The sequence below is a fragment of the Cavia porcellus genome, unplaced genomic scaffold (genome assembly GCF_034190915.1).
Source record: "Cavia porcellus strain 051 isolate PalLab524CR breed Dunkin Hartley unplaced genomic scaffold, mCavPor4.1 scaffold_3, whole genome shotgun sequence".
NCBI lineage: Eukaryota > Metazoa > Chordata > Mammalia > Rodentia > Caviidae > Cavia > Cavia porcellus.
In genome coordinates, this window is record NW_026947486.1 from 26,401,392 (window position 1) to 26,428,215 (window position 26,824).

The window sequence follows — 26,824 nt, forward strand, 5'->3', positions numbered from 1 at the left end:
GATTCGCACCTTGGCGCCCCACTTACTGGTCCTGGCAGGGAACTGTGGCCTGGCCCCAGGCGGGGAAGAGAGTTCCACCAGACTGGTATGGGATGCCGAGCCACTGCTCCACTCACCGCTCCCGGCAGGAAACCCAGGAAAGTGTTTCTTGCATGAGAATTGAATAAATATCATTCCAAGTATCTTAGTTTTTGTAATTATCTTTATAAAACAAGTCATCTGACAGCTGCCAGCTTTCAAATTTCACTGAGCATAGCAAAACATGGTAAGCTTCTCATTGGTGGGGATTTTATCAAAATGGAAGTGTTCTTGAAGTAATTTCCATTTTCATGATTTTTAAGAAATGATAGGGAAGACTTCCAGGAAGATGGAGCAAATCTTTGAGATTTGCTGTCAAAACACTGGAATATAGCAATGCAAGGAAGAGAAGGAGGGAAATATGTCCCCCATATCAAGGAAGGTTCTGAAATGAGAAATGAAGACCACAGAGAGAGCAAAGAGAGAAACTTCAACAGAGAACAAGAAGGTGGCAGGTGATGCCTTTTCTCTGAGACAGGGCTCACTGCATGGGTGAAGCAGTTAAAACTTTTAAGTACACAGTGACTGCTGGCAACCCCAGAGGCTTCTACATAGACATCCAGCAGTGCAAAGGAGGAGTGAATACCATTGGCCACTGAGTGAAGTAGATTTGGTTTCCTGTGGGTAAGAGTGATTGCCTGGGAGCCATCTTTAAGAGGGACCAATTGAGCTCAGAACTCAGAACAATCATTGAATTCATCTAGTGGCTCTCAGCTGACTTGAAGCCCACAGAAAGTGCACTAACCGCTGCATGCTGAACAGAGCTTGTTCCATCCTCATAGCTGGAAACTAACCTGAACTTCAGAGGAAATAAAGGAATAGCCTCACCGAGATTATCCACTACCCTGCCATAAAACTACTACTAGATTCTTGGGATAAATTGTCATGAATCTCAACTCTGTTTCCACATGTTGACTACCAGCGACAGCAGAGACAAGCCTTGAAGTGGACGTTTTCTCTCTTCCTCTTGTTCTTTTGTTGTTGTTTGGTTTTGGTGTTATTCCTCATTGCTTGATCTTGTTATTATGAGTGTGAATGTGGTCTCCAGTTGTTTTTTTGTTTGTTTGATGCTCTGTTCCTCCTTTTATTTCCTTTTTTATTTTAAAGAAGATAAAACCAAAGAAAATAAAACACAATAAAATCTATCAAAATGAACCAGTATAAGTGATACAGGGCTTCACATCCTTACAAAATCAACAATCGTTACCAAAGATGCCTTTTGTTTTCTTCAAAATAGCTGCAGATCCTTAGGACATAGTAAAAATTGAACAGAACAGAGTAGAATAGAAACAATAAAAACAATGCAATAAAGACTTCAAAACCAGCCAACAGTAAAACAAAAATGGCTACCATAATATGTCTTGCTATCTTTTAAACAGCTGCTCATGCCATCAGATTCAACATAATCAAACAAAACAAAAAGAGAATAAAACTCAACCAACCAAACAATGAAAATGATATGGTTTCCAGGTGGGGAGCGTTTCTTGATGAGACTTTGTTCTCCCCTTTGCAGAATATGAATGGCGCTGACTCATGGAGAGAGGCTTTGGTGTGGCTGTCTCCATTCTGGCAGCAGCCTGTGCATGGTGCTGATTTTGAAATGGGGATCACCTCCTGGTGAGGCCTTATTCTCTTCCCCTGCAGTCCACAAATGGCACTGACTCATGGAGAGAGACTCGGGTCTCACTGTTTCTACTCTGGCAGTAGGCTGCACATGGCACTGGTTTGTAGGCAGGGATCACCTCTTGGGAGGCCTGGTTCTTTCCTCTTGCAGTCTGCAAATGGCACTGACTCATAGAGAGAGGCTTGGGTCTGGCTGTCCCCACTCTGGCAGTGGCCTGTGCATTCTTCCTTTTATTTTTCTCTCTATTATTCCTGTTTTCTGTGCCAGCTTCCCAAAGTTTGTGGAATCTTCCTTTGTCCTCCAGCCTTGCTTGTAATCTCTTCCTCCTCTTCTATTTCTTTATTATTCCTCTAACCCCTTTAATATTTTCTCCTCTGAGGATAAAATAGGCAAAATGAGGGCTGATTTACTACACACAATTTTATGGTTTGTTTTAGATTTTGCTATATAACCACAGATCTATTTCATATGAATAAGGTGGCAAATTAATGGTCACCTCAGTTTTTCATTTTCTAGACTGTGTTTAATGGTATTAGTATTGCCAATTGGATTACTTTAACCAAAGTGACATAACTTTTCTAAATAGTTGTTCTTCTTAGTATACCAAGACTGAGACTGCCTAAGGTACATAGAAAATATAGTGAACCTGTGCCAAAGAACCACAGGTTGTGCTAAACAAGGAGGAACTTCTCATACTCAATAAATAGAAGAGGTAGGTTCTTGCAACACATTCAAAACCCAATAACAATAACCAGCTAAACCTCTAAGAAGTAGCTATTTCCTAAGGGTTTTTAATACGAGCAGTAAAACAACTCATCATAGCCAGTGTATAAGCATCAACTCAGGAATTAAACTAAAAAATAGAAAATGAAAAGACACTTAAACAAGATGCAATCACAACATCCAGTTCACCAAAGGCAAGCCAAGGGCACAATGAGGTGGATCAGTTCATTCACTTGGCTTCTTTGAAGTGGTAGCAACAAAGCAAATGGATGAGGCTCTATTAAAAAACCAAAGAATAAAAAGAAATAATTTCTCTTTCTAGGCATATTCCCCGAAGAAGTGAAAACATAATACCACAGTGATATATGTGCACCCATGTTTATAGCAACACAATATGTAATAGCCAGATCTTGGAAACAACCTAAGTGTCCATCAGCTGAGGAATGGATAAAAAAATTGTGGTATTTTTATACAATGGAGGACTACTCAGCTATAAAGAATGATCACATTGAGATATTTATAAATAAGTGGATGGATGCAACTTGAGACCATACTCATAAGCGAAATAAATCAAACTCACATGTATAAATACCATATAGTCTCCCTAGCATAAGAAATGGTAAGAGTACATAAGAGTTTATATTAATCATGATTCCCCATTACATTGCTTTGAAGCCTTATAATGTTTGCATTCATTAGTTAGAATGAATTTATCCTGGTTTACTTGATTTTATTATGTGGGATGGTATAAACAGCTATTTTGAAGAAAACAAGACATTATAATAGCCAGTGCTGATTTAATATCATCTTACTCTGAAGTCCTACCATGCTTTTGTTCTTCTGTTTCCATTGGTTCTATCATCTTATATCTTATTGGATTTTATTATGTGTGATAGTATAAACAAATTTTCTTTTGTTTTTAATTTTATTTAAGAGGAAAAAGAGAGAAACACAAAACAAAACAAAGCGGTATAAGGGTACACGTAATACAGAACTACAAAAAAATTTTTCTATGGAAAATTGAGATAATATAGTAGCCATTGTTCATTCTCTGTTATTTGGTTCTGAATGTCCTGTAATACTTTCATTCTCTTGAATGGCTTTATACTATTTTGTTATGTTTGATACTATTGTATATGAAGCTATGCTCAACTATTTCAAAGAAAAACACATTATGGTAGTTGCTGTTAATTATGGGTTGTCATGTGGTAAAATGCTGTGTTGCCTACATTGTTCTAATCTGATCTGCTGTTATGTCTCTTTTGTCTTAATCTCTTTAAAATAAAAAATAAAAAATAGAAAAAACAGAAATAATTTCTCAGATAACTACAGAGATGGGTACCATAATGAAAGATGTACTTAATGACTATAGAGCAGATCAAATAAAAATAGAGGAGCTTTGGTAAATGATATAAACCATGAATGTCCAACACAGAAAAGAAATGAAATCAGTAAAACAGATTGAAGCAGATATTAAAGAGACTAAAAATTCCACTGAAAGTATATGCAGTAGAATAAATCAACGTGAGCACAGAATCTAAAACATAGAAGACAGTTTTGCTGTTAATGATCATGTAAAGAAATATTCCTTTAAAAGCAAGGGACCATGACAAATCAATCCAGCAGCTTCTCAATGATGCAAATAACAATAACATAAGATTGATTGGATTGAATTAAGAAGCAGGGATAAGCACAAATGATATTTTTTTTAAAAAAAAAAAAAACCTGTTTACAGACATTGGTAGAAAACTTTAATGTCAGGGAAATATAATGTGACATACAGGTAAGTGAGGCATATAGATATCCAAGTAGCCATGATAAAACACACACACGCACACACACATACACACACACACACACACACACACAACTAGAGCAAGGCATATAATAGTCAGGATTCTAGAAACTCAATATAAGAACAGAATATTAAAGGCTGTTTGAGAAAAGAAAGAAATAGTCTATAAAGGAAAGTCCATCAGAATCACTGTTGACTTCTCAACACAAACCTTCAAGTCAAGGAGAGTTTGGAGTGAAGCATTTGAAGCCGTAGAAGAAAACAACTTCCAATCCAAATTATTGTAAACTGAAAAAATATCTTTCAGGCTGAGGCCATAGTTCAGCAGCCCAGTGAATGCCTGGCAAGTGTGAGGTCCCGAGTTTGATTCCCAGTACAAAAATATCTTTCAAAATTGATGGCAAAATATTCCATGACAAAGAACACCTGAAGTAATTCACGAACACCAAACCATCACTCCAATGTGTTCTGAAGGACATTATAGGAAAAGGTAACAAGGACTACTACTCCACATATCCCAACAGAATGAATCCACGTGGCAAGACAAACATTGAAACACAATTGGGAAAAAGGAAGCCAATGACAGGAAAATAACATAACAAGGATAAGCCAATACATATCAGTTATAGCCATCAGTGTTAATGGTCTCAATTCACCAATAGAAAAACCCAAACTGGCAGAATGGAGCAAGAAACAAGATTCAATAGTATGCTATATATAAGAAACATTTTTTAAATGAAAAAGAAATTCACAAACCAAAAAGGTACAAAATAATGTAACACATCTCTGAGATACTACATAGCAGAAATACTGTTAAAGTTCAAGTCATGTGCATAGCAGATGATGTTAGTAAGCAGGTTACCACTGACCTACAAAAGACAGCCTGTTACTTTATATGCTTGGATGAAAACACAGATGTAAATAATCATACAAAGCTAGTAGTAATTTTATGTTATGTTATTGGTGGCATCATGAGAGAAGAGCTGGTGAAACTGGTGTCTTTGCCTTGAAAAAGACAAAAATAGATATGTACAATACTGTGGATGTGGATTTTTATCAGAAGACAAAACCATAAATGACGTCTTTGATTACTAGTAATTGGGTACCTTACATAGTGGAGGCAATATCTAGTTTCATATCATTTTTGCTAATGAACCAAAACATTCAGTCATTCAGTTTCATTGTATTATACATCGAGAAGCTTATTTTGCCAGGTAAATTAGCAAAAGGTTAGATAGTATTTTTAAAGATGTCACAAAAATGGTGTGTTACATTATGGCTCATGGTCTTAATTTTTAACAGTTTCAGGCACTTGATGAAGTTCAGGCACAGGATAATATTTTACTTATATCTAGTGGCTCAGCAGAGGATGACCCTGAAGGGATTTGTATTCCACTTGGATGAAATTAGAATTTTATGAATAAAAAGGGTGGGAATATCCACAGCTATCTTATATGGTCTAGTTTAACATACTCATACTTTTTTCAGATTTTATATTACACTTCAATATAATGAATAAAAAAATTATAAGGTGCAGGGAAAACAGCAGAAAGGATGTTTTGTGATATCAAAACATTTGAGAGAAAAGTGCAGATTTTTTAAAGAGATCTTGAGAGCAGGCAGTTGAAATATTTTCAAAATCCAAAAATACATTTAGAAAATTCTACAACAGTTGCAGACAATCCTACATGCCACCAGAAAATCTACCAGAAATTTCTAGCATTGTAGCAACCACAAAGGAGAATTTTAGAAACAGATTTTTACAGTTCCATAAGATGGAGACAACCCTGGATTTTCTTACTTTTCTAGATAAAGAAAAATTTGAAGAACTTGTCCTTCCCTGATTACACTGGTTAGATATTGGAAGTAAGAGATTGAGCTATTCAAATTTCAAGAAAGCTCCATCTGGAAAAATAAATTCTAGAACCCATGTGCAACACTTAAGAATACAGAATGTGCAGGGATGACAAACGACATGACAGTTGGTAGTTCTGAACATGAAATCCTTAAAGTGTGGAATTCTCTGCCAAATAATTTTATGTTGATAAAAGCATTTGGTATTACTTTTCTTACTTTGTTTGGATCATCTCCTGTTTGTGAGTAGCTGTTTTCAGCTTTGAATTATATCAAATCTGATATAAGAAACTAACAGGTTATCTGAGAACTGCATGTGTTTTTCTCTAACTAACAAAGCATAAGCTGTGGTGTGACAAATTATTAGCATGCATAAAACAGTAGAGACCATATTAATTATGAAAAAGCATGTCAAATGCAAACTTCTACCTTTGGATAAAAAGTTTTGCATCATTGAAAACTCTGTTATTATGGTTTTTTTTCAAGACAAAAGATGTTCATGTTGTTTTTTCTAAACTAAGACCTCAGTATTCAGGTTTAACTGCAGTGTTGGCACTCTGCTATAAACACATGGGTTTTTGTGTTGCCCTTTGAGCACTTGGTCTCTAAAAGGGTCACAACCCCTGCTACAGAGGGTTCTAACCAATGAGAATAGAGTATATGTTTTTCTCAGAAGTACGTAAAACTTTCTCCAAAATAGACCACATAGTAGCCAATAAAGCATGCCTAACTAAATGTAAAACAATAGAAAATCTGCTATGCATATTATCAGATCACACATCAAGAAAACTAGAACTCAATGGTGTAATAAGCCACAGAGATTATGCAAATGAATGTAAATTAAACAATGCACTCTTGAATAATCAATGGGTCACAAAGAAATTGAAGACTAAGACAGTTCTCATAATTAAGTGATTAATGCCAGTACAATACACTAGAAGGTATGAAACACGATGAAACCAATCCTAAGACAGTAGTTTGTAGCTGAATGTCTAGATCAGAGAAATAGAATGAGCCCAAACAATTAACCTATTGATGCTCTTCTAAGTCCCAGAAAAATAAGAACAATCCAAACTCAAAGTTAGTACATAAAAAGAAATTATAAAGATCAGAACAGAAATCAGTGAAATCAAAGCTAAAAAATACAAAGAATTAATGAATTGAAAAGCTAAGTTTTCAAAAGAATCAGCAAAATGGACAAACCCTTAGCCACTCTCACAAAAAAGAAAAGACCCAAATAGATGTAATTAGAAATAAAAAAGTTGAAATCACAACAGACATTTCAGAAATTCAGAAGATTATTAGCAACTATTTCACAAATCTATACACCTTAAATTGGAGAATTAAGAAAAATAGATAGATTCCTGGATACATATGAATTCAAATCTAAAATTCAACCAAGAAGATATAAAAAGCCCACATAATCCAATAACAGGAAGTGAAATTGAAGCAGTAATGAAAACCTACCAACTAACAAAAATGCAGGTCTTGATGGGTTCACTGATAAACTGGGTAACAACATCAAGAAAGATCTAATGCAAATATTCCTCAAACTCTTAATTTTTTGAGATGGGGTGTCACTATGTAGTTCAGGTTGGGCTTGAATTCACTATATCGCCCAGGCTGGCCTCAAACTCAAGCTGATCCTCCTGTCTCAGTCTCCTGAGTTCTAGAGTTATAGGCATGCACCACCATGTGTGGCTGTCCTCAAAATTTTAAAGAAATCAAAAGGGAATGTGTATTCCCAAAGTCATTTTTTGAAGCTAGCATTATTCCAGTTCCAAAACTAGACAAGCATCCAACCAAAAAAGAGAACTATTGGTTGATCTCTTTAATATAAACATAGATGCAAAAATCTTCAACAAGGTACTGACAAACAGAATGCAACAAATTATTAAAGAGGTCATACATTATAAGCAAGGAGCCTTTATCCCAGAAGTGCAAGGATGGTTCAACATAAGCTACTCAGTAAACAGAAGCAAGAACAAAAATCACATGATCATCTCAATGGATACAAGAAAAAATCTTTGACAAATTCAACATCCATTTATGACAAAAACCCTGAAGAAAAAAGGTATAGAAAGAACTTATCTCAACTTGGTAAAAAGCCATTTATGTCAGAACTTTTAAAAACAGGAACAAAATCCCTGTCAAATCAGGAATAACACACAGATTTTCACTGTCAGCACTTCTGTTCAATATTGTACTCAAAACATTAACCAGAGCAATCAAGGTAGAGAAATAAATAAAAAGGATATATGTAGAGAAAGAAAAAAGTCAAAATACCATTATTTGCAAATGACATGATCCTCTACTGTCTCGGTTAATTTTCTCTCGCTGTTGAGACAAAATACCTCACACCTAACATGAAGGAAGGAAAGGCTTATTTCTTACAGTTTTTGGAGGTTTCAATCCTTACTCAGCTGGCTCCAAGGCAGAGTGGCATTGCTGAGGGGCAGTTATTCATGGCAGCTGCAAGCTGCAAGAGTGAAAGGGCAACAAGGAAAGTGTACCTCCTTCCTACCCTAACATTTTTTGTTGGCTCTCCACCTCTTGGCGGGTACAGCACTCACACCACCAATCCCAGTGCTAGAAAATGAACCAATCACAAATGTTGGATTCAGCACCCTCCAGGATTGCATGAGGCTTGTGGGGGTAGGGAGGGGGAAGTGCATCTGAATACAAACCATAACTTCTACATAGATGATCATAAATTCACTAGTGTAGCAAATACAAAGTCAACACACACAAAACATCATTGTTCCTATACACTAATAATGAACTCACTGAAAGAGAAATTAGGGAAATAATACCTTTCACAATAGCATCAAAAGAAAGAAAATACTTAGGAATTAACCTAACCAAGGAAGTGAAACACCTCTATAAGGAAAACTATAGTATTCTGAAAAAGGAGATCAAAGAGGAAATAAGAAAATGGAAAGATATAACATTTTCCTGGACAGATAGCACCAACAGAGGCAAAATAACCATAATTCTAAACCAGACATATAGAATTAATTCAATCTCAATCAAAATACCAACAGCACTCCTCACAGAACTGAAGAAAAGTATTCTAAAATTCATATGGAACCAGAAGAGACCCAGAATAGCAAAGGCAAGTCTAGATAATGAGAGCAAAACAGGAGGCATCACAATTCTCAGATCTGATGTTGTATTCCAAAGCTATGTGATACAATCAGCTGATCCTAGCACAAAAACATATATGAGAATCAATGGAATAGAACAAAAGATGCAGAAACAACCCCAAGTGCATTTGGCTATTTGATCTTTGACAAAGGGACCAGAAATATACACTGAAGAAAAGATAGCCTCCTTAATTAATGGCTCTGGGAAAACTGGCTATCTACAGGCAGAACAGTGAATATAGATGCATATATCCCCCATGTACTAGACTAAAAATGGATAAAAGTTCTAAATGTTAAAACAGAAACATCTACCGTACTAGAAGATAAAATTCTTGAAGACACACTGGCATATGGTTCTGAACAGAACCTCATATTGCACAAGAAATAGTACCAAGAATCAACAAATGGGATCATAATACTAACAAAATACCACACAGCAGAGCACAGCACAGCAATGGAAATAACCAACAGAGAGAGGAGACAATCTACAGAGTGAGAAAGTGTTTTTCCAGTTATTCCTCAGACATAAGACTAGTATCTAGAATACATAAATAACTCAAAAATTAAACCACCCGAAAATGAATAGGCAGTTTTAATAACAAATACAAATGGTTAATAAATGAAAAATATTCAACATCACTGGTTATCAGAGAGATGCAAATTACTACAACATTGGAAATCTATCCCATTCCAGAAATAATGGCCATCATCAAGAAATGAAATAATAACCAATATTTGTGAGGTTGCATGGAGAAAGAAACCTTTCTGCATTGTTTATGGAAATGTAAACTGATGGCAACCACTATAGAACTTAGTATGGAGATTCATCAAAAACCTAAAACAAGAAATTCCATTTGACCCAGGTATTTTCCTTCTAGGTATCTTCCTGAAAGAGATAAAGTATAATAATAGTTACATAGGCATACTCATGTTTATAGCAGAACAATTTATCTTAGATGCAGCCTATCTGTCCATAAACTGATGAATGGATAAAAATATGTTGTTATTTACACACAGTAGAGAATTACTTTGTCACAAAAGATAAATGTGAGTGGCTTGTAGGAAAATGGGTGCACCCTGAGACATTAATGTTAAATGAAATAAATTGGATCTGCAAGTTTAAATACTACATTCTCCTATACATGAGTATATGACAAACCCAAAATATAAATAGAGAGCAAAATAAATGATAGTAGGAAGGAGGGAGATAGACTTTGTTCAAATGGGAAGGGGATCAAGAGATGGAGGCAAGTGGGAGAGATGGGAAAGAGGATGAAAAAGATAATTGAGATCTTTATGTATATGCACCAGCTCCCAACAAGAAATGTAATCAGTATATAATGCAAACATGTACTACTAAAAACTCAAAACTGAAAAAAATTGACATTGTTTTGTAACTATTTTATAGCAAATAATCACATCTATAGTAATTGTAATTTCTGTGACAGTTTTTTTTTAAAGAAAAACTGTTTATTGGTTTTCAAACCATTTTTAAGGTGGAAAAGAAAGCTTATTGACTTTACAAGCACATGGTTTTCCACTATTGCATAACATAATTTAGCCAAGAATAGTGACACACTGCAATGGAATTCTTTGGGGGGGGGGACACAGGTGTACAAGATCTAGCCACATAGTTCAGACTTAAATTCACTGTGTAGTGCAGGCTGGCCTGGAATTCACAGCAACCTTTCTGCTTTAGCCTCCCAAGTGCAGGGATTATAGGTGTGCACCACCATGACCACCTTGCAATGCTTTTTATTATAGTAAAAATCTGGAAGCAGTTTAAGCATCCAAAATTTGGCCAAGTTTTAAAAAATCATGGCTTATTAGTACTAAAGAGACCATTAATTATATAGAAAACTTATACTATGTTTAGCGAAAAGAACATTACAAAATATACCTAAGATTCTATCTTGTTTAAAAATATTTATGTGATAGCTGGGCATAGTGGTACATATCTGTCATCACAATACTTTGAGAGTCTGAGGCCAGAAGATTGAAAACTGAGCACAACCTGGGCAACTTAGCAATTTAGTGAGAGTCTGTCTCAAACTAAAATAAATAAATAAATTAGTAAATGGCTGTGAATGTTGCTCAGTGCTTAGTGCTTAATGCAGAAGACCTTGAGTTCAATTCCCAGTACTGCGTAAAATAAAAATATAAATATAAATATAAAATGAGCTAGTTATGGCGGTACATGACTTCAGAGTACTCTGGGAGGTTGAGGCAGGAAGATCGAAAGTTCCAGCCCAGGCTGAGCAATTTTAGACTTAGGGAGACCCTGTCTCAAAACAAACAAACAAACAAACCAAACATCAAAAAACACATAATTTAACCTTTTCGTAAGAAGTATCCTTTACAGTTCTGTGAAAGGGCTTTTCATTTTATAATTATTAATTTAAAAATATGTTAATCTCATTTACAACAACTTATTTTAATTTTTAGTACATATGTTTTTATTTTTGAAAGGGAGATACTCTTTTGAATGGAGCTAAAGCTTTTAGACATATTCCAAAATATTTATAAAACTACTCACTGTTGAAATCACTTCAAAAATGGTGGTTAACAACTGTTAATTTTAAAGCAATGTATCACATATTCTGTTAATCTGTGAATTTAACTATGATCTTTAATTGAAGTATCAGAATTGGTTTTTTTTAAATATTAATTTTGCTGGGCGTGGTGGCACACACCTGCAATCCCAGCACTCAGGAGTCGGAGTAAGGAGGATCCTTGCGAGTTTGAGACCAGCCTGGACTAGAAAGACCTTCCCAAACTGCATAGCGAGTCCCTGTCTCAAATACGAAAGCTTCCATGGAATCTATAAATAGTTTAGTTGTGGAACAGCGTCTTATTTCTTTGATGAAGTTCAATAAATCATCTTTGCGACCAAAAGATATGTACTCTGTGGTTAGTTGCCATATTTTATAGATGTTAGCACTTTTGTTTAAAATTAGATTTTTTTTTAGGTTTATGCTCCTGCGTCCTCTGCCCTGCAACTGAAACCCGTATATATAATAAATTCCCCACATCTGTCTTGCCTAGCTTCCACGGATCCTGAAGTCACTGCCTCCCATGTCCTTCATGTATAGCGTCCTTGAAAGACAAGTAACTGTGGTGTCAATCGATCACTCTGATACACTTTTCTATTATTCTAGTCTTGCTGCCTGGTCTGCTGAAAAGCGAATCTGAGTTCTCAGGCTCGGCTTTTGTTTCATTATGCCTGAATCAGACTGCTGAGGGATTGGGTCGCCAGAATTGCACGTGGGTTTAGGCTGGATAATGGCGGGCGCTGGGGAGGATACGCTAGGGCTCTTTAGAGCTGGGGTTCGCGTGGCGCTGGAGGCCTGGCCCGCTTTGCAGGTGAGTGAAGCCTTGGTAGTATCAAGGTTAGGGCCCGGGGCAAAATAAAAATTGGGCGGTTTAAGCCACAGACACTCAGGCCACCCTCAGCCGCTTACCACACTGATATAGGTGCGGACCTATGTTTGTAGATCGCTGTGGAGAATGGTTTCGGAGGCGTACACAGCCGGGAGAAAGCCGAGTGGCTGGGGAGTGCAGTGGAGGATTACTTCATCCGCAATGGTGAGTGCGTGTGAGAAGTTGTGATCTGTGTGCATTGGGGCGTGGAGTGGAAAAACAATCTGGAGACATAGCGCTTCCGCCTGAGCAGTTTTGGTTGGTACCTGAAGGCCAGGTGAGTTGAAGACACACTTTGGAGTCATAATTCTGGCCTTAAAAACCATAAGGTTGGGCCACTATTTCATGCTATCGCCCTGGACAAGGCGTTTTATTTTCCCGAGATTCAGTTTCATAATTTCTAACGCGAACATTGAAGTGTCCACCTCAGTGCTGTACAGTAAAGTGTGTCATATCATGTAACTTAAAAATTGTTGGGGCAGGTTGTAGCTCGGGGGTAGAGTGTTTGCCTTAAAATGCTCAAGGCCGTGGGTTCCATCTCCTGCACCACAAAATAAATAGGAAGCATTCACTTTTAATAAAGTAAAAGTAAGCCAATGAGACTAATGTTATTGAACTCATAGCCAAATGTTTCAAGATGTCATACATGTAAAATATTGAAATATTTTACTTTAGTGTTTTCAAAATCTATCATTTTACAGTTTTAGCATATCTGAATTTGGCCTAGCCACAGTTCAGTTGCTCTGCAACCACATGTGGCTATTTGGGTAGTAAAGGTCTACACCTTATGCTTGTCTTGAAGGTTATTCAGAACAAGGAGTCAAGCGAGTACTATGGAAGGCCTGTTGCCTATTATGGTTTTTACAGTGTTCTTCATTTTCTGGCCTTGTAGATGTTACTTCTCAGTAACAGATTCAGAAAAAAAAAGGATAGTTACGACACTGGGTTATAAATATGATTAAAAGGACCTAAGAGTTCTTGAGGTAACCTGAGCTTGAGGAGGTGGCTTCTTAGAGGAAGTATTAGGGCTGGGTCTTAAGGGGTGAAAAGGAATTAACTGGATTGGGAGGCAGATAAAGCAACATTCAGTGACTTAGTGGTATGAAGAAATAATGTATTTGGAAAGTGGTGGAAGGCTGTATTGTAAGGGTGTCAAGGTGGGGGAGGAAGAGTAGTAGAGAATGTAGCTGGGGGAGTAGGGAGACCCTCCCCCAAAAAAGGTAAGACATGGAAGGCCTTATGTGCCTTTGATTTTATTCTTTGGGCCAGTCTTTGCCAAAATTCATACTATATAAGACTTGTATAGTTAGATGTTAAGTGAAGAAAAAGCTTTCTTCAGTTAAATTATGTAAGCTTTTTTTTTAGCTCCAACTTAAGAGTTACACAACACATGAACAAAGCATGAATAAGGATAAGAAGCAACAAAGAGAAACCTGTTTGTCTTTGTTTCTTTCTATGGATAGCTTCCCTTAAAACCCAGTAGAACACATATTTTCCAAAGCAAACTATGAAACACTACACTAAGTGATAAAAATTCATGGGTAGATTCTCGAGTGAGTAATAGGATGGAATTTGCTGACTAAAAGGTTCAGAGAGTAATCAGTGTAGAGCATGTAGTGAGGAGAGAAAAAGTGATGTGAAGACTGTTTTGGTGTTGAAAATGAAAACTAAAATAGGGCAATGGGTCATGGAAAAGAAGGTGGATTAAGGCATTGAAGAGTGCTTGGCTGTAGAGGAGGGAAGGAAAAAGAGGCCAGTTCCTGGTTTGAGTGGCTGTGTGAAGTGGTGCTTTTCATGGAATAGAAGAACTCTGAAGTGTAAGACGCAGGTTTTTAGTGTAAAGTGTTAATTGACTTTAGGTATGGTAAAAGGAAGGCTGAGGCCCTTGGGAAACATCTGGGCACACAAATAGTCTCACAATTAGCTGGAGACTGATTAGGTTTGAGTGGTAGGGAATAAGAAGTAGATGTATAAACTCTGTCAAGGAGAGAATATAGCAGGAAGAGAGGGTTAAAAATTTCATAGACTTTCTTGAGTTATTCTCTAATTCAGAAAAGGTCAAAACCATGGGACTACAAGGTAACTAAAGCTGAGGCAGGAGGTCTATACCAGAGCCACACAGTACAATGTTGGTGTCAAGGTTTGTGATGATTTCATTATTGGAAATAACCAATCTATTTCTTATCTATTCCATTCGTCTGTGGAAACCTATGTCAGTGGAACCATACTTGTAAATGGTCTTCAAAATGTCTCAGAACTTTCAGCCCAACGAAATTAACATGCATAAAGGATCTTCCTGTCCCAGGCACTGTGCTGGGTGACAGCTTGTAATAGACCTTCAAGGAAGCTATTATTAGTTCTACTTTACAAATAAGAAAACAGGACCAGAGATGTGTAAATAGCTTGTTCAAGATCACAAAGAGGGGCAGCCAGTCAGAATGGTCCAGATAAAAAAGAGTTCTCTAGTGAATAAAAGATTCATTGTTTGGGATTTTTACCACAAACCAGGTGGGGGCCCAAGTAGGTATTGAAGAGTAGTGGGCAGGAGTGATGAAATTTGCTGGTCTTTGACAAAAAGGTCCTGTTCTCTCCTACTCAGCTGACTTGGATCTAGATGAGATAGAAGACTTCCTTGGGGAGCTGATGACCACTGAGTTTGATACCGTTGTGGATGATGGGAGTCTGCCCCAGGTAAGCTTACATGGCCCAACTGCTATTTCCCTATTGTCTTTATTTTCTTTGGCTGTCTGTTTTAAACAAAGTCTCTTGGCTATACCAATGCTCTTGGGTCCCACAAAAGACTCTTCTAAGACTCCCTATTGCTAGAAGAAATCTAAACCTTTCCTTCCTTTTATTTCTGTCCATACATCCATCCCATCTAGACTTGTTACCTACTCCTTTCCCACTGGCAGTTTGGGCCAGGTATATTCGCCCACTTCTCTGGTTGACATTGTTTCCCCTGATGAAATCACTTTCCTTTTTACATTGTCTGTCTTTCAAAGCCAAGTTCTAGTGCCTTCCCTGCTAGGAGGCTCTCAGTCAATGCTTTAGGCCCTCAACTGAACCCTTCATATGTAGTTGCTTGACTGGTGAACTTTTTTTCTATTTCAGACTGTTATTTAGGAATGTTAATTTCAGACAGGGTCTCGCTGTGTGGTTCAGGCTGGCCTTGGGCTCACTTTATACCCCAGACTGGTCTTGAACTTGCAACAATCCTCCTACCTGAGCCTCTTGAGTGCTGGGATTATAGGAGTGTGCCACCACACCTGGTGTGATTGGTGAACTTCTTAGGAAAGAACTCCATATTCATCTGGAAAATTGCAGTTCCCTACTTGTGCTATAAATACAAGCTAGTTATATAGTAGATTCTATGGAAAATTCAAGTTTTTGAATGTTTTCTTGGTAGGTGAGCCAGCAGCTACAAACCATGTTTCACCACTTCCAGAGGGATGATGGGGCTGCTCTGAAGGAGATGGCCTCCCACATCACCCAACGAAAGTGCAAAGTCACAGCCACTGCACTTAAGACAGCCAGAGAGACTGATGAGGATGAAGATGATGCAGACAGTGTGGAAGAGATGGAGGTGAAGGGAATGCCCCTTGGTTGAGGGGATACAGATGTTTTCATTTCTTGGGAGAACAGCTAGATTCACAGGGAAATGATGAGTGGTTATTCTTGGTGGTATTATCTAAAGAAGAACAGGTCATATAGCCAATTTGGGAAGAGGTGGGAGCAGAGGCTGGGTCTCCACTGGCCAATGTACTTAGCAGTCTCCTGTATTTCCCCTCCAGGTTACAGCTACGAATGATGTGGCTGCTGTGCAGCCTGAAACTTGTGATCCAAACTCTCAGACTATTAAGGAAGAGGATATAGTAGAAGATGGCTGGACCATTGTCCGGAGAAAGAAATGAGTGGGGCCAGAAATGGTTTGGTCTCTTGTTGACTGATGTTCTAAGACTTATTTTAGGAGCTTTTTTGGAGGACTGTAGATGTCTGGACTGGTTATCCTACACCCATCTCCTGTCTTGTTCCTGTTTAGCTCCCTCCAGAGGAGAAAAAACCCTGCAGTCTTGGTTGTAGGGGTGTTCAGACCTGTCTACCACACCTTCTCAGGCCACTGGTTACCATAGGTTTCCCAGTACAGTCCTGTTGGATATAGTCAGTGTAAGAAGGAGGGATGAGTAAGTATGATGTGGCTGGAGGAGGAGCTAGAGTGCTAGGCAGTAGGTAGGGGCATATGTGGAGAAGCCCAGTATTTGGGCACTAGGAGGCTGGCTGGTTCAGGAATGGTGAGGCAGAATGCAGACATAAGAGAATATGTGAAGATGTAAACAAAAGTAGCTGTTCCTACCCCACCACACATATGCAGCAATTCCTTTCTCTGCCCAGAATTGGAAGCTCCAAGGAATGTTAAGAATCAGCTAGGTGGTGAGGTCAAGAGAGTTGAGCTATTTTTATGTTTCCTCCAAACTCTTTCTTCTTTCTTTCTCCCATCCCATTTAAGTCCAGGGATGAGGCTTATCATCTTAATAAATAATACCTTCTTGTTTAATCTGTAGTTTGACCTGTTGCATGGAATCAGTTTTCTGGAAGCTAAGTTCCAGTTACCCTAGTGGCCTGGCAGTTTGGACAAACACAGATGGACAAATGGAGCACAGTAGTGCTCTGAGTTACTGTAAGCCTGAAATAAACTGTATTTTTTTAAAAAACAAAACAAAGAGTATCCATTGTCCCCCATTCCCCTGTCCTGCCCAGTGGCCCTGCCATGGGTCTGGACAATAAAATACTGGGTAGCCTTGGGGCTGAGTAGAAGCTATAGACAGGCTCTAGTTACCACCCTGTGTGGGGTCATACATGGGAAGACACTGGCTGAGGAGACAGGGATAAGTCGGGGCCACAGGATCAGTGGCTTAGCTGGCACTTGAATCCAGGTCTTCTGCCTCTTTTGCTTTTGGGGAGAATTGGGTAGAGGCAGGATCTGTGGAGTGTTGGGGATGGGATAAAAAAGCCTAATTCAGGTGACTCTAGCAGTGGCTCCCACTTTCCCTAGGGACAGGATTTTTAAAAAGTTAACACCACTGTATGAGTACTTTTTAAAAGCCCACATTTTGTGAAAAGATGAATTAAAAAACCTAAGACCCAGCATTCAGGATTAAAAGTGCCTGTGATGGGAGTTCAAGTATTGTTTGAGTTGGGAGGGAGGGGTCTGGAACCCCCTTCTAGACAATGGGCAGCAAGAATGTGGAATTGGGGCTCCCAGTCCCCTTGCCCCCAGCCAGCCCTCTAGGTCTTATCTCAGGTCTGGGGGTTCTCAGGCTGCTCAGCAGTGACACCTGAAGCTGCCACTGTGGCTTCTTCCATCTCCTTGTCCTCAGACAGTGTGGGCCCTGGGCAGAACGTGTCCCCACGGCCTGCCCGGCCAAGCACAGCCATCCAGCGCCGCTGAAGCTCTTCTGTCTCAGGGCTGAAGTACCAGATGAGGTGGCTCTGGGTGATCTTAAAGACGTGCCTTCTGTCGGGTCTCTCCCCTGCCTCTGGAGGGCCCACCTCGAAGCCAATGAGGGGCAGGCTGCGCTGGGCTTTCACATCCTAAGAAGGAGGGAGAGTTGTCACTTTCCCTTCTGCCCCTGCTTCTAAATGATTTTGCATTTGCTCCCCTTTTTTCCTTTCTCTGCTTAAAAACATTCTTTGGCTTAATTAATAAGAAAATGTCTGAACTGGGGCTAGAATGCAGGCTGGTTCAAATCCCATCTCCTCCCATATCCAAAACTAGGTGAGCCAGTCTACTGTAATGCTTTCAGTCCTTTTCTCTAGGCTACTGCCCCTGTTCTTCCCTACTCAAAATTAGACCTAGCTGCGCCCTGCTTCCATCCTGTTTTCTTCAAAAAGTCAGCTCTCCCAACTCATATGTTTTCCCCTGAACAATTAGTACTTGTCTCTAGTCTTTATCATACAAAGGTAGTGGTTCTAATTTCCCTTGAGTTAGAGCTAGGCTATCCCTGTCCCCCAGAGTCAAGAAAGGATCAAGGACTGGAGAGAAATGAGGCTTTGCCAAGTGGCTGAAAGGACCCAAAGGAGTAGAATCCATACCTGAGGGGCACCATAGATGTACAGCACCAAAGGTTCATTCTCGGGGACCACAAACCATGCCTTGTGCCATCCTTTCCCGCCCTTCTCCATGTAGTGTAGGAAGCTGCAGATGATGCTGTTCTCTGCAGCCACAGAGGCCTGTTTCTGTGGCCAGAGACATAGAGAAGGTCAATACTGAGAGAAGGCTAGCCTACCTCCTCTTGGCTTAACTAGTATCTTCATATATGCATAGCTATTTCCATGTCTCAGGTGAAAACAATGAAATTGAGGTTGCAGGAATGATCTGCACAGGGTATTATGGTAGAGTCGAGATTCAAAGCTAGGCTTGTCTGTTTGACTTGGGCCATGGCTGCTGCCTCTACAAGCCAGAGAAAGTGGTGTACAGATTTCAGTGGGAGCATCCAATTATAGCCAGACATCTTCAGTCAGCCTATTTCTCAGGTCATTCACCCTTCACCTTTTTTCATCTTTCATCACACATCCATTGCCTACACCCAGTGAAAGGCAATGTAGCATTGTTTTAAAGGGTAGGGTGGTAGTTAATGCAGTCTAGTTCAGAACCCCAGTTATAAGTGAAAATGTGAAAACTTGGAGAGCACAGAAGGCTGCTGTGAAGATAAAATGAATTATATCCAAAGCATTTAGAATAGTTTTTGGCACAGAGTAAGCACTCTTAAAGAGTTAAATAAATATCTACATTTATTGAAAATAAACCTCAAATTGTGTGCATGCACATGTTCCTGGAAAGAGGAAGGAAACCTGTTACAGTGGTAACTTCTAGGCAGAAGGAATATAAAGTTGTATTATTTTTTGTTTGTTATCCTACTTAGCCTACTTGGTAATAAAAAAGCAATTTGTTAATTTAAAAATAGCCAAGGCAGTGTAGTCCCCGCTACTAGGGGGCTGCAGTAGGAGGACTGCTGAAGCCCGGGAATTGAAGACCAATCTGGGAAACCTAGCAAGACCTGGTATCAAAAATAAACTAGTTGAGCATAGTGGTGTATGCCTATAATCCTAGTGCTCTGAGAAGTTGAGGTAGGAGTTTCCAAGTTTGAGCCCAGCCTGGACAACTTAGTGAGACCCTGTGTCAAAGTAAGAACAATTTTTTTTCAAGTGCTGGGGCATAGCTCAATACAGAGGCCCTGGGTTCATTCTCCAGCACTAGTGGGGGCATTTTTAGGGTTTTTTTGAGGCCAGGTCTCACTGTGTAGTTCAGGTGGGCTTTGAACTTGTGGCAATTTTGCCTCAGTCTCTTGAGTGCTGGGATTTATAGCCATGTGCCACCATGCACAGCAAATAAAAGTTAAAAAACAAAAAACCCTTAACTTTGTCACTCATTGACTGCGTAACTTAGGCAAATAACCTCTCTGAACATCATTTTCCTGACTGATAAACTATGGAAAATAATAACATGGGTATAGTACTTACTGTGAAGATTACCGGAGGAAAGCACTTAAATTAAATTATTACCTTTCATTCTTACACTCATTACACTTACACTCTTTCACTCTTACACTCATTTTACTCCCAAGTCTGGTTCAAAGCATCAATCAGTGGACATACATAGTATCCCAGGTTTCCTCACAGTAGGTAGGCGGCTTGGGTAGGTGTGGGGTAGTTGGTTGGGGGTCTGGCTCTTACCTCCAGGATGGATCTCCGGCGTTGGGGTGTATGCTGGCTGCAGGCTGGACTGCTTCCGGGTACCCCATGCAAGGCCACGTAGCAGTCAGTACATACACGGTTGGATCGATTGTTGTCATAGACGAGGCGGGCCCGGAACTCGGAGCACTTCCCACAAACCACCTGGGGTGGCAAGTGGGCAAGAACACCCTGATTCTAGCAGGCATTTCCCTTCAGTGTACCAACTCCCACAACAGACTTGCAGCCTCCTCCTCTTAGGGGTTCACCACTTAGAAATAGGCCTTTGGGCTGTCAGCCTGTCCCCTCCTTGGCTGTGACCCACCTCCCAACACTCACATGCCCACAGGCCTTGCAGTGGTGTCTGCGTTTGGTGATGGAATTGAAGGGCTCCTGGCAGCGCATGCACATGGTGACTTCCTTTTCCCGGATGGGTGTAGGTGCCCGCTTCCCAAGATCCACGTTCTAGGGAAAGAGCCACATCCCAGGTCAAAGACAGCTCCTTAGCCCAGTTCAGGCTGCCCTTCCATCTGCCCAAAGGCTTAGATTATCCTTGGTGTTTGTGGGGCAGCAGACACATTCAGAAAACATGCCTTTGAATCTGGCTCTGCTCCTACCTCGATGTGTTAACACTGGCTTTTAAAATACTAATCATCATTAGTACAGTACTGGGGATTTCAATCAGGGCCTTTACACTAAGCTATTTATATCCTTAGCCCTATCTTCCATTTTTTTGGTTGTTGTTTTTAGGGACAGGGTCTTACTGTGGAGCCCAGGCTGGCCTCGAATTCATAGCAGTCCTCCTACCTCAGCCTCCCAAGTGCTGTGATTTGAAGCATGCGCCACCATGCTCAGCTCTCAGACATTTATTGATTTATTTGTTTATGAGACAGGGCTAAGTCACTGTGTTTCGCAGGCTGTACTTGAACTTGTCATCCTCCTGCCTCAGCCTTCTGGAGTGCTAGGGTTACAGGCATGGACTGCCATATCAAGCCTAACTCTGCGGAGGAGGGAATATGTTTATTTTCAGTTTTTTGAGACTGGGTCTTGCTATATAGTCCAGGCTGGTGTTGGACTCACTAGCCCAAGCTGGCCTCGAACTCATGACAATCCTCCTGCCTTAGCCTTCTAGAGTGCTGGGGTTACAGGAAGTACAGGCGTGTGCCATCATGCCCACCAACTCTGTGTTATTGAAGATAAGTCATTTCTGCTTTTTTGGTCTTGGTTCCCCAATGATTTTTCTGTGACCTCACCAACAAAAGATTGTGGTTCAGAGGGCAAGCATTGCCCCTCTCATCTTAATTTTCCACAAAGCAGAGAGGATCATTTCTTAGAAAGGTGAGAACTTAAGAGGCCTGGAAGGGGTCCCACTGCAAAAGATGATGGGGATACTTACTGGAGAGTTAGGAGGGGTTTCTTCATCTTCTCTGTTTGTTGAGTTCAACAGTTTGAAGGTCTCCAGCGTCTGTTCATGTTTCAGGAGGGTAGAGTTGATGGCCTGGTTCAAGTTGTAAGAAATGAGAGGTCAGATCACCCTACAAACCACCCATTTCCACCCTCACCTCATCTTCCTATGCCCTATTCTGGAGTCAGAAAAGTTGAGTTCTTGGCCCCTGCAGGACATATGACCTTGAGCAAGTTCCTCTCATACCAGGCTTGAAATGGTAACACGAAGTAGGGGAAAATGTTGGAAAAATCTCAGGCAGCCTTCCTTGTGGCAGTCAGAGCTTATTACAGGGCTTGACTCACTGGGATTATACCTTCACAGAAACCACCTTTCTAAAAGAACTTGTGAGTTTTCATGTAAACTTTGGACCTCAGTTTGCTTTGCTTATCTATAAAATGGAGATGTTAAAGTTTGTTGGAAGGTAGGTGTCCAGGCTCATTCAGGTCATACATGTTTTGAGGGGCAGTTCACCAACCCCTAGAAGACCCGTTTATACTTTTCCAGCCCTCTACCACAAAGTTGTCTTTGATGTTACCTGGACCCAGTCTTTCTTCTCCTCCTCAGTCCTTGGTGTGGGGAAAAAAAAGAAAGATATTAGGTTAGGCAGGCCAACAAAAAGCCATTGGCATGGTAAAGAGCAGGTGCTTTAGAATTAAGACAGATTTGAATTTAACATTCTGCTTCTTCATTTATTACTTGTGACCTTTGATACATCATTTAATCTATCTGGGCTTATTTATTCAGCAATTACTAATACCTTCCAGACTCTGCTAGGAACGTGGGCCTCAGAGAAGACTTTCCCTCAAGGGGCTCATGGTCCAGCAGAGACAGGGACAATTCAGGGAGATCAGTGGTGTGACAAGGTGACAGTAGGGCTGAGAAACCCAAAGGAGGAGACCTGCTCCAACATGAAGTTTGGGTAGGGGTTTCAAGGAAGGTTTCCTCTGGGCGATGCTAGGCCTCAGGTATAAGAGTAAGGGTATGGTGTATGTGGGAATAAGAAACCGTATCAATAAATTTCCAGCTACTAGGATGTCAAGTTTGAGAAAAAAGGGCAGTTCATTTTTAAAATTTATATTATGGAGATGATGATTATCTTTCTCTGGGTTATTCTGAGCTTTGCAGAGGTGACACATATAGAATGCCCAGCACAATGTCTGGTACATGAGATGCTCAAATCAATGTGATTTCTCCTTCCTTTTGCTTTTTTCCCCCTGACCCTTCTGTCTATCCTACATTTTCTAAGACCTTTACCTCATCAGCTATTCAACTGAGAATAGGACCTCAGCTTCTCTGCTGCCTCCTATTTAGCATTTTTGTTGAGATAGGAGCTCCTTGTTTAGTCCAGACTTGCCTTGAACTTGTGATTTTCCTGCCTCAGCTTCATGAATAGCTGGTATTACACATGTGTGCTATCATGCCAGATGCAATCTGGCCTCTTCTATTTGCCTTCTATATCCATAATCCAGACATCAGAAGTATTTCTCTAATATGAAAGTATAACTATATCCTTAGAACTACTGAATGAAAAAAGCAGGGATGTGAGTCATTATTTAGCTGTAAAACTGTCCACTACAGTGGGGCCTAGATATAATTCAGTGGTAGAGCACTTGCCTTGCATGCATATGGTTTTGAGTTCAATTCCCAGAAATTTAAAAGTAAATGTGGATAATTTATAATATATGCCAGGTGTGGTGGCACATGCCTGTAATCCTAGCACTTGGGAGGCCAAGTCAAGAGGATCATGAGTTCAAGGCCACCCCAAACTATATAGCAATAGTATACAGAACTCAGGAGGCTCAGGTAGGAAGATGTGAATTTGAGGCCAGCTTGGTCTACAAAGTGAGTTCAAGGCCAATCTGAACTGCATAGTGAAACTCTGTCTCAAAAAAGATAAAAATTTTAAATAAAACACCAAAAAATTCCTATAGCAATGCTTTTTATTATAGTGAAAAACTGGAAGCAGCTTAAGTATCCAACAATAGGCCAGGTTAAAAAAATCATGGTATATTATTACTATGAGAGAACACTAACAATATAGGAGGTTTATAATGTTTAGAGAAAAATATATATGTGTGTATTACACTATATATATATATAATACACTATATATATATATAATTATATATATATATAATATATAATATATATATATTACACTATATATATATATATATATATTAGTCTAATAGTCTTATTTAAAAATATAGATATGATAGATGGGCATAGTGGCACACATCTGTATTTTGGGTGACTGAGTCCAGAAGATTAAAAAGTTTGAGCCCAGCCTGGCCAACTTAACAATTTATTGAGACCCTGTCTCAAAATAATCAATGAATCAATATATAAATAAAGGGCTATGGATGTAGCTTAGTGCATAAGCCTCTGTGTTCAGGTCCCAGTACTACCCTATATACATGAAAAAATAAGCCAGTTTATGGTGGTGCATGCCTTTACAAAGAGCACTCTGAGAGGCTAAGGCAGGATCAAAACGTTCCAGCCTGGACAATTTTAGACCTAGGAAGACCCTCTCTCAAAGGCGGCACCGGGGATTGAACTCGTGAACTCACACTTGCCAGATAGGCCCTTATGCCACTGAGCTAAATCCCTGGCCCCCTCTCAAAGTTTTAAAAAAGTGCTTGGATATAACAGTGTGAAGGTTCTGGGTTCAATCACCAGTACCTAAAAGGTATAAACAAATAAATAAATGTGACACAGATATTTACATTTGTCAGAATTCATCCATGATACATTTAAGACCTGAGCACTTTACTATGCACATTTTTCCCCAAGAAAAAGGAAGGGAGGTTTAAATAAATATTGAAGTTTAGTTAATGATTTGCATGCCACACTCTTAAAGGATGATATGTAGGGATTTTTGCAACTTAGTATGAAATATTATAAAAATCACTTAGTTTCATGGATGGATGAAAGTAAATATAGAATAATGCTAACATTTGTAGAATCTAAATCATGGGTTTATGAGTGTTCACTCCATAATTCTTTCAACTTTTCTTTTTTCTGGAAATCTTTCATAACAAAACATGGAAATAAAAGGCCCCAAAGGTGTTCTGACAATACAGTAGCATAAATTATTTCTGGGATTTTACTTTATTCTAATTGTGTTATTTTGAAAATTATTTCCTATTTTCTGATTTATAATTTATTTGTAGTAAACAAGTGTTGCTTTTGATGTTTAAGAATCACAATAGAAGCCAGGCTTGGTGATCCATGCCTGTGATCCCAGCACTCTGGGAGGCTAAGGCAAGAGTATTGCAAACTTGAGCCCAATCTGGGAAATTTAGCAAAATGCTCAAACTAAAAGATAAAAAGGGCTTGGGATATACAGCTCAGTGTGAAGACCCTTAGTTCAATCTCCAGTATTGAAAGATAACAAGAAAGGGGAGAGGGAGGGAGGGAAGGAGGAAGACAAGCAGAAAGGAAAGAAAGATAGCAATAGTGTTTTTGGCTCTTCATATTGAAATACATAGGAATGAAGTGTCATATTTGTAATTTACTTTAAAATGGTTCCACAAAAGACATGTAACAGGCTGGCCATAGTGCATGTGCCTGTTGTCCTGACTACTTAGTAAGCTTAGGCAGGAGGATCACTTGAGCCCAAGAGCTTCAAGCCAGCCTGGGCAATGTAGTGAGATTCTGATTCAAAAAACAATTCAAAACCAAACCAAAAGAGACATAATATGGCAAAATGTCAATAGCTTTCAACTTTCTCTTTTTTTTATGGTGTATGGGATGGAATTTAGGGCTTCACATGTGCTAGGCAAGTGCTCTGCACATTCCGGCCCTAGCTGTTGACTCCTAAATCAGTGATTCTAAATGCTGGTCTATGCATTAAGATCACCTGGAAAGGTGCTCTTAAAACTGTCCATGATAGATGGGTTTGGTTGTGCATGCCTGTAATCCTAGAACTCTGGGAGGCTGAGGCAGGATCACTGCAAATTCCAGCCCAGCCTGGGCAATTTAGCAAGATCTCGTCTGAAAATATAAAAATTAAAAAAGAGCTAGGATGCAGCTCAGTGGGAAAGCCATAGTTTCAATGCCCAACAGAATTTTAGATTTTTTTTTAAATGAAACAAAACTCCCCATGTTGAAACTCTACCCCAGATCAATTAATTCAGAATCTCTGATAGTGGGGTCCAGGCATCATTGTGTTTTAGAAGCTCCCCAGTTGATTCCAAGGGTTATCAAGTTTTCAAACTTGTCTGCATTGTGGGAATATGGCTGTTTGTGCTACTACTTTTCTAGATATTTGATGATTTTCATTAAAAATATTTTAAGATGGATGTGGTGGTGCATGCTTATAATCCTAGCACTCAGGAGCTGGGGCACAGCTTCAAGTTCAAAGCCAGCCTGTCTCAAAAAAGAAAAAGGAAAACAAATTAAGGGCAGCAAAAGTGACTGCAAAACAAAATATCCATGCCTTTCAGCTGCAACTAGAAGGGAACCCTACACTGCTTAACAAGTCCCTTCTAGACCCATAATTCTGTAGCCACCTTCCTCTCTGCAGACTATAAGATCACGAATTCAAAGCCAGCATGGAAAACTCAGCAAGAACCTCTTTCTTTTCTTTTCTCTTTTTCTCTATTTCTCTCTTTGTGTCTCTGTCTTTGTCTCTCTATCTGCTCTCTTTCAGTACTGGGAATTGAACCCAGAGCCTTCACAATGAGCTACCTCCCCAGCACCATCCCCTTTTAATTTTAAGATATGGTCTTTCTAAGCTGCTAAAGTGACTTAAACTTGTAATGCCTTAGCCTTTCAGTATGCTCAGATTATAGGCACATACTATCACATCTGGCTTGAGAGACCCCATTTCAAAAAAAAAATTTCAAAACAGCTGGGGACACAATTCAGTGCAAAGATCCTAGGCTCAATGCCTAATAGCACAAAAAAAGTTAAAATAGTACCTGGCACAAGCAAAAGTTTTTATGATACATGATTTACTATAATTGTCCAAATAGATAGATATGAAAGCCCCTCTGTTAAATGGA

The 26,824-nt window shown here is 39.4% G+C and overlaps 2 protein-coding genes across 2 annotated transcripts in view; one reads left to right on the top strand and one right to left on the bottom strand.

The window, feature by feature from the left end:
* The first annotated feature begins 12,424 nt into the window (after window positions 1-12,424).
* On the top strand, window positions 12,425-17,192 carry Tsr2 (TSR2 ribosome maturation factor). The gene is made up of 5 exons (XM_003462336.5): window positions 12,425-12,583; window positions 12,715-12,805; window positions 15,240-15,331; window positions 16,047-16,223; window positions 16,432-17,192. Exons 1-5 carry the CDS (start codon window positions 12,503-12,505, stop codon window positions 16,549-16,551), a joined length of 561 nt encoding a protein of 186 aa, XP_003462384.1. The 5' UTR covers window positions 12,425-12,502; the 3' UTR covers window positions 16,552-17,192.
* Window positions 17,193-17,310: 118 nt separating this feature from the next.
* Fgd1 (FYVE, RhoGEF and PH domain containing 1) overlaps window positions 17,311-26,824 on the bottom strand; it is a 48,337-nt gene continuing 38,823 nt past the window's right edge. The window contains exons 13-18 of the mRNA XM_003462332.5: window positions 22,351-22,381; window positions 21,765-21,866; window positions 20,708-20,833; window positions 20,372-20,533; window positions 18,731-18,874; window positions 17,311-18,229 (exon numbers count right to left, since the gene is read on the bottom strand). Of these exons, the coding sequence (XP_003462380.2) occupies window positions 17,936-18,229; window positions 18,731-18,874; window positions 20,372-20,533; window positions 20,708-20,833; window positions 21,765-21,866; window positions 22,351-22,381 (859 nt within the window). The 3' untranslated portion in view covers window positions 17,311-17,935. The remainder of the gene's footprint in view (window positions 18,230-18,730; window positions 18,875-20,371; window positions 20,534-20,707; window positions 20,834-21,764; window positions 21,867-22,350; window positions 22,382-26,824) is intronic.

What these genes read in the sequence shown, in the direction of transcription:
- Tsr2 (XM_003462336.5), top strand. Translation starts at nt 12,503, where the DNA reads ATGGCGGGCGCTGGGGAGGATACGCTAGGGCTCTTTAGAGCTGGGGTT. An exon ending in AGGCCTGGCCCGCTTTGCAG is followed by an intron (nt 12,584 to 12,714) that starts GTGAGTGAAGCC and finishes CTATGTTTGTAG; the next exon opens with ATCGCTGTGGAGAATGGTTT. An exon ending in GGATTACTTCATCCGCAATG is followed by an intron (nt 12,806 to 15,239) that starts GTGAGTGCGTGT and finishes TCTCCTACTCAG; the next exon opens with CTGACTTGGATCTAGATGAG.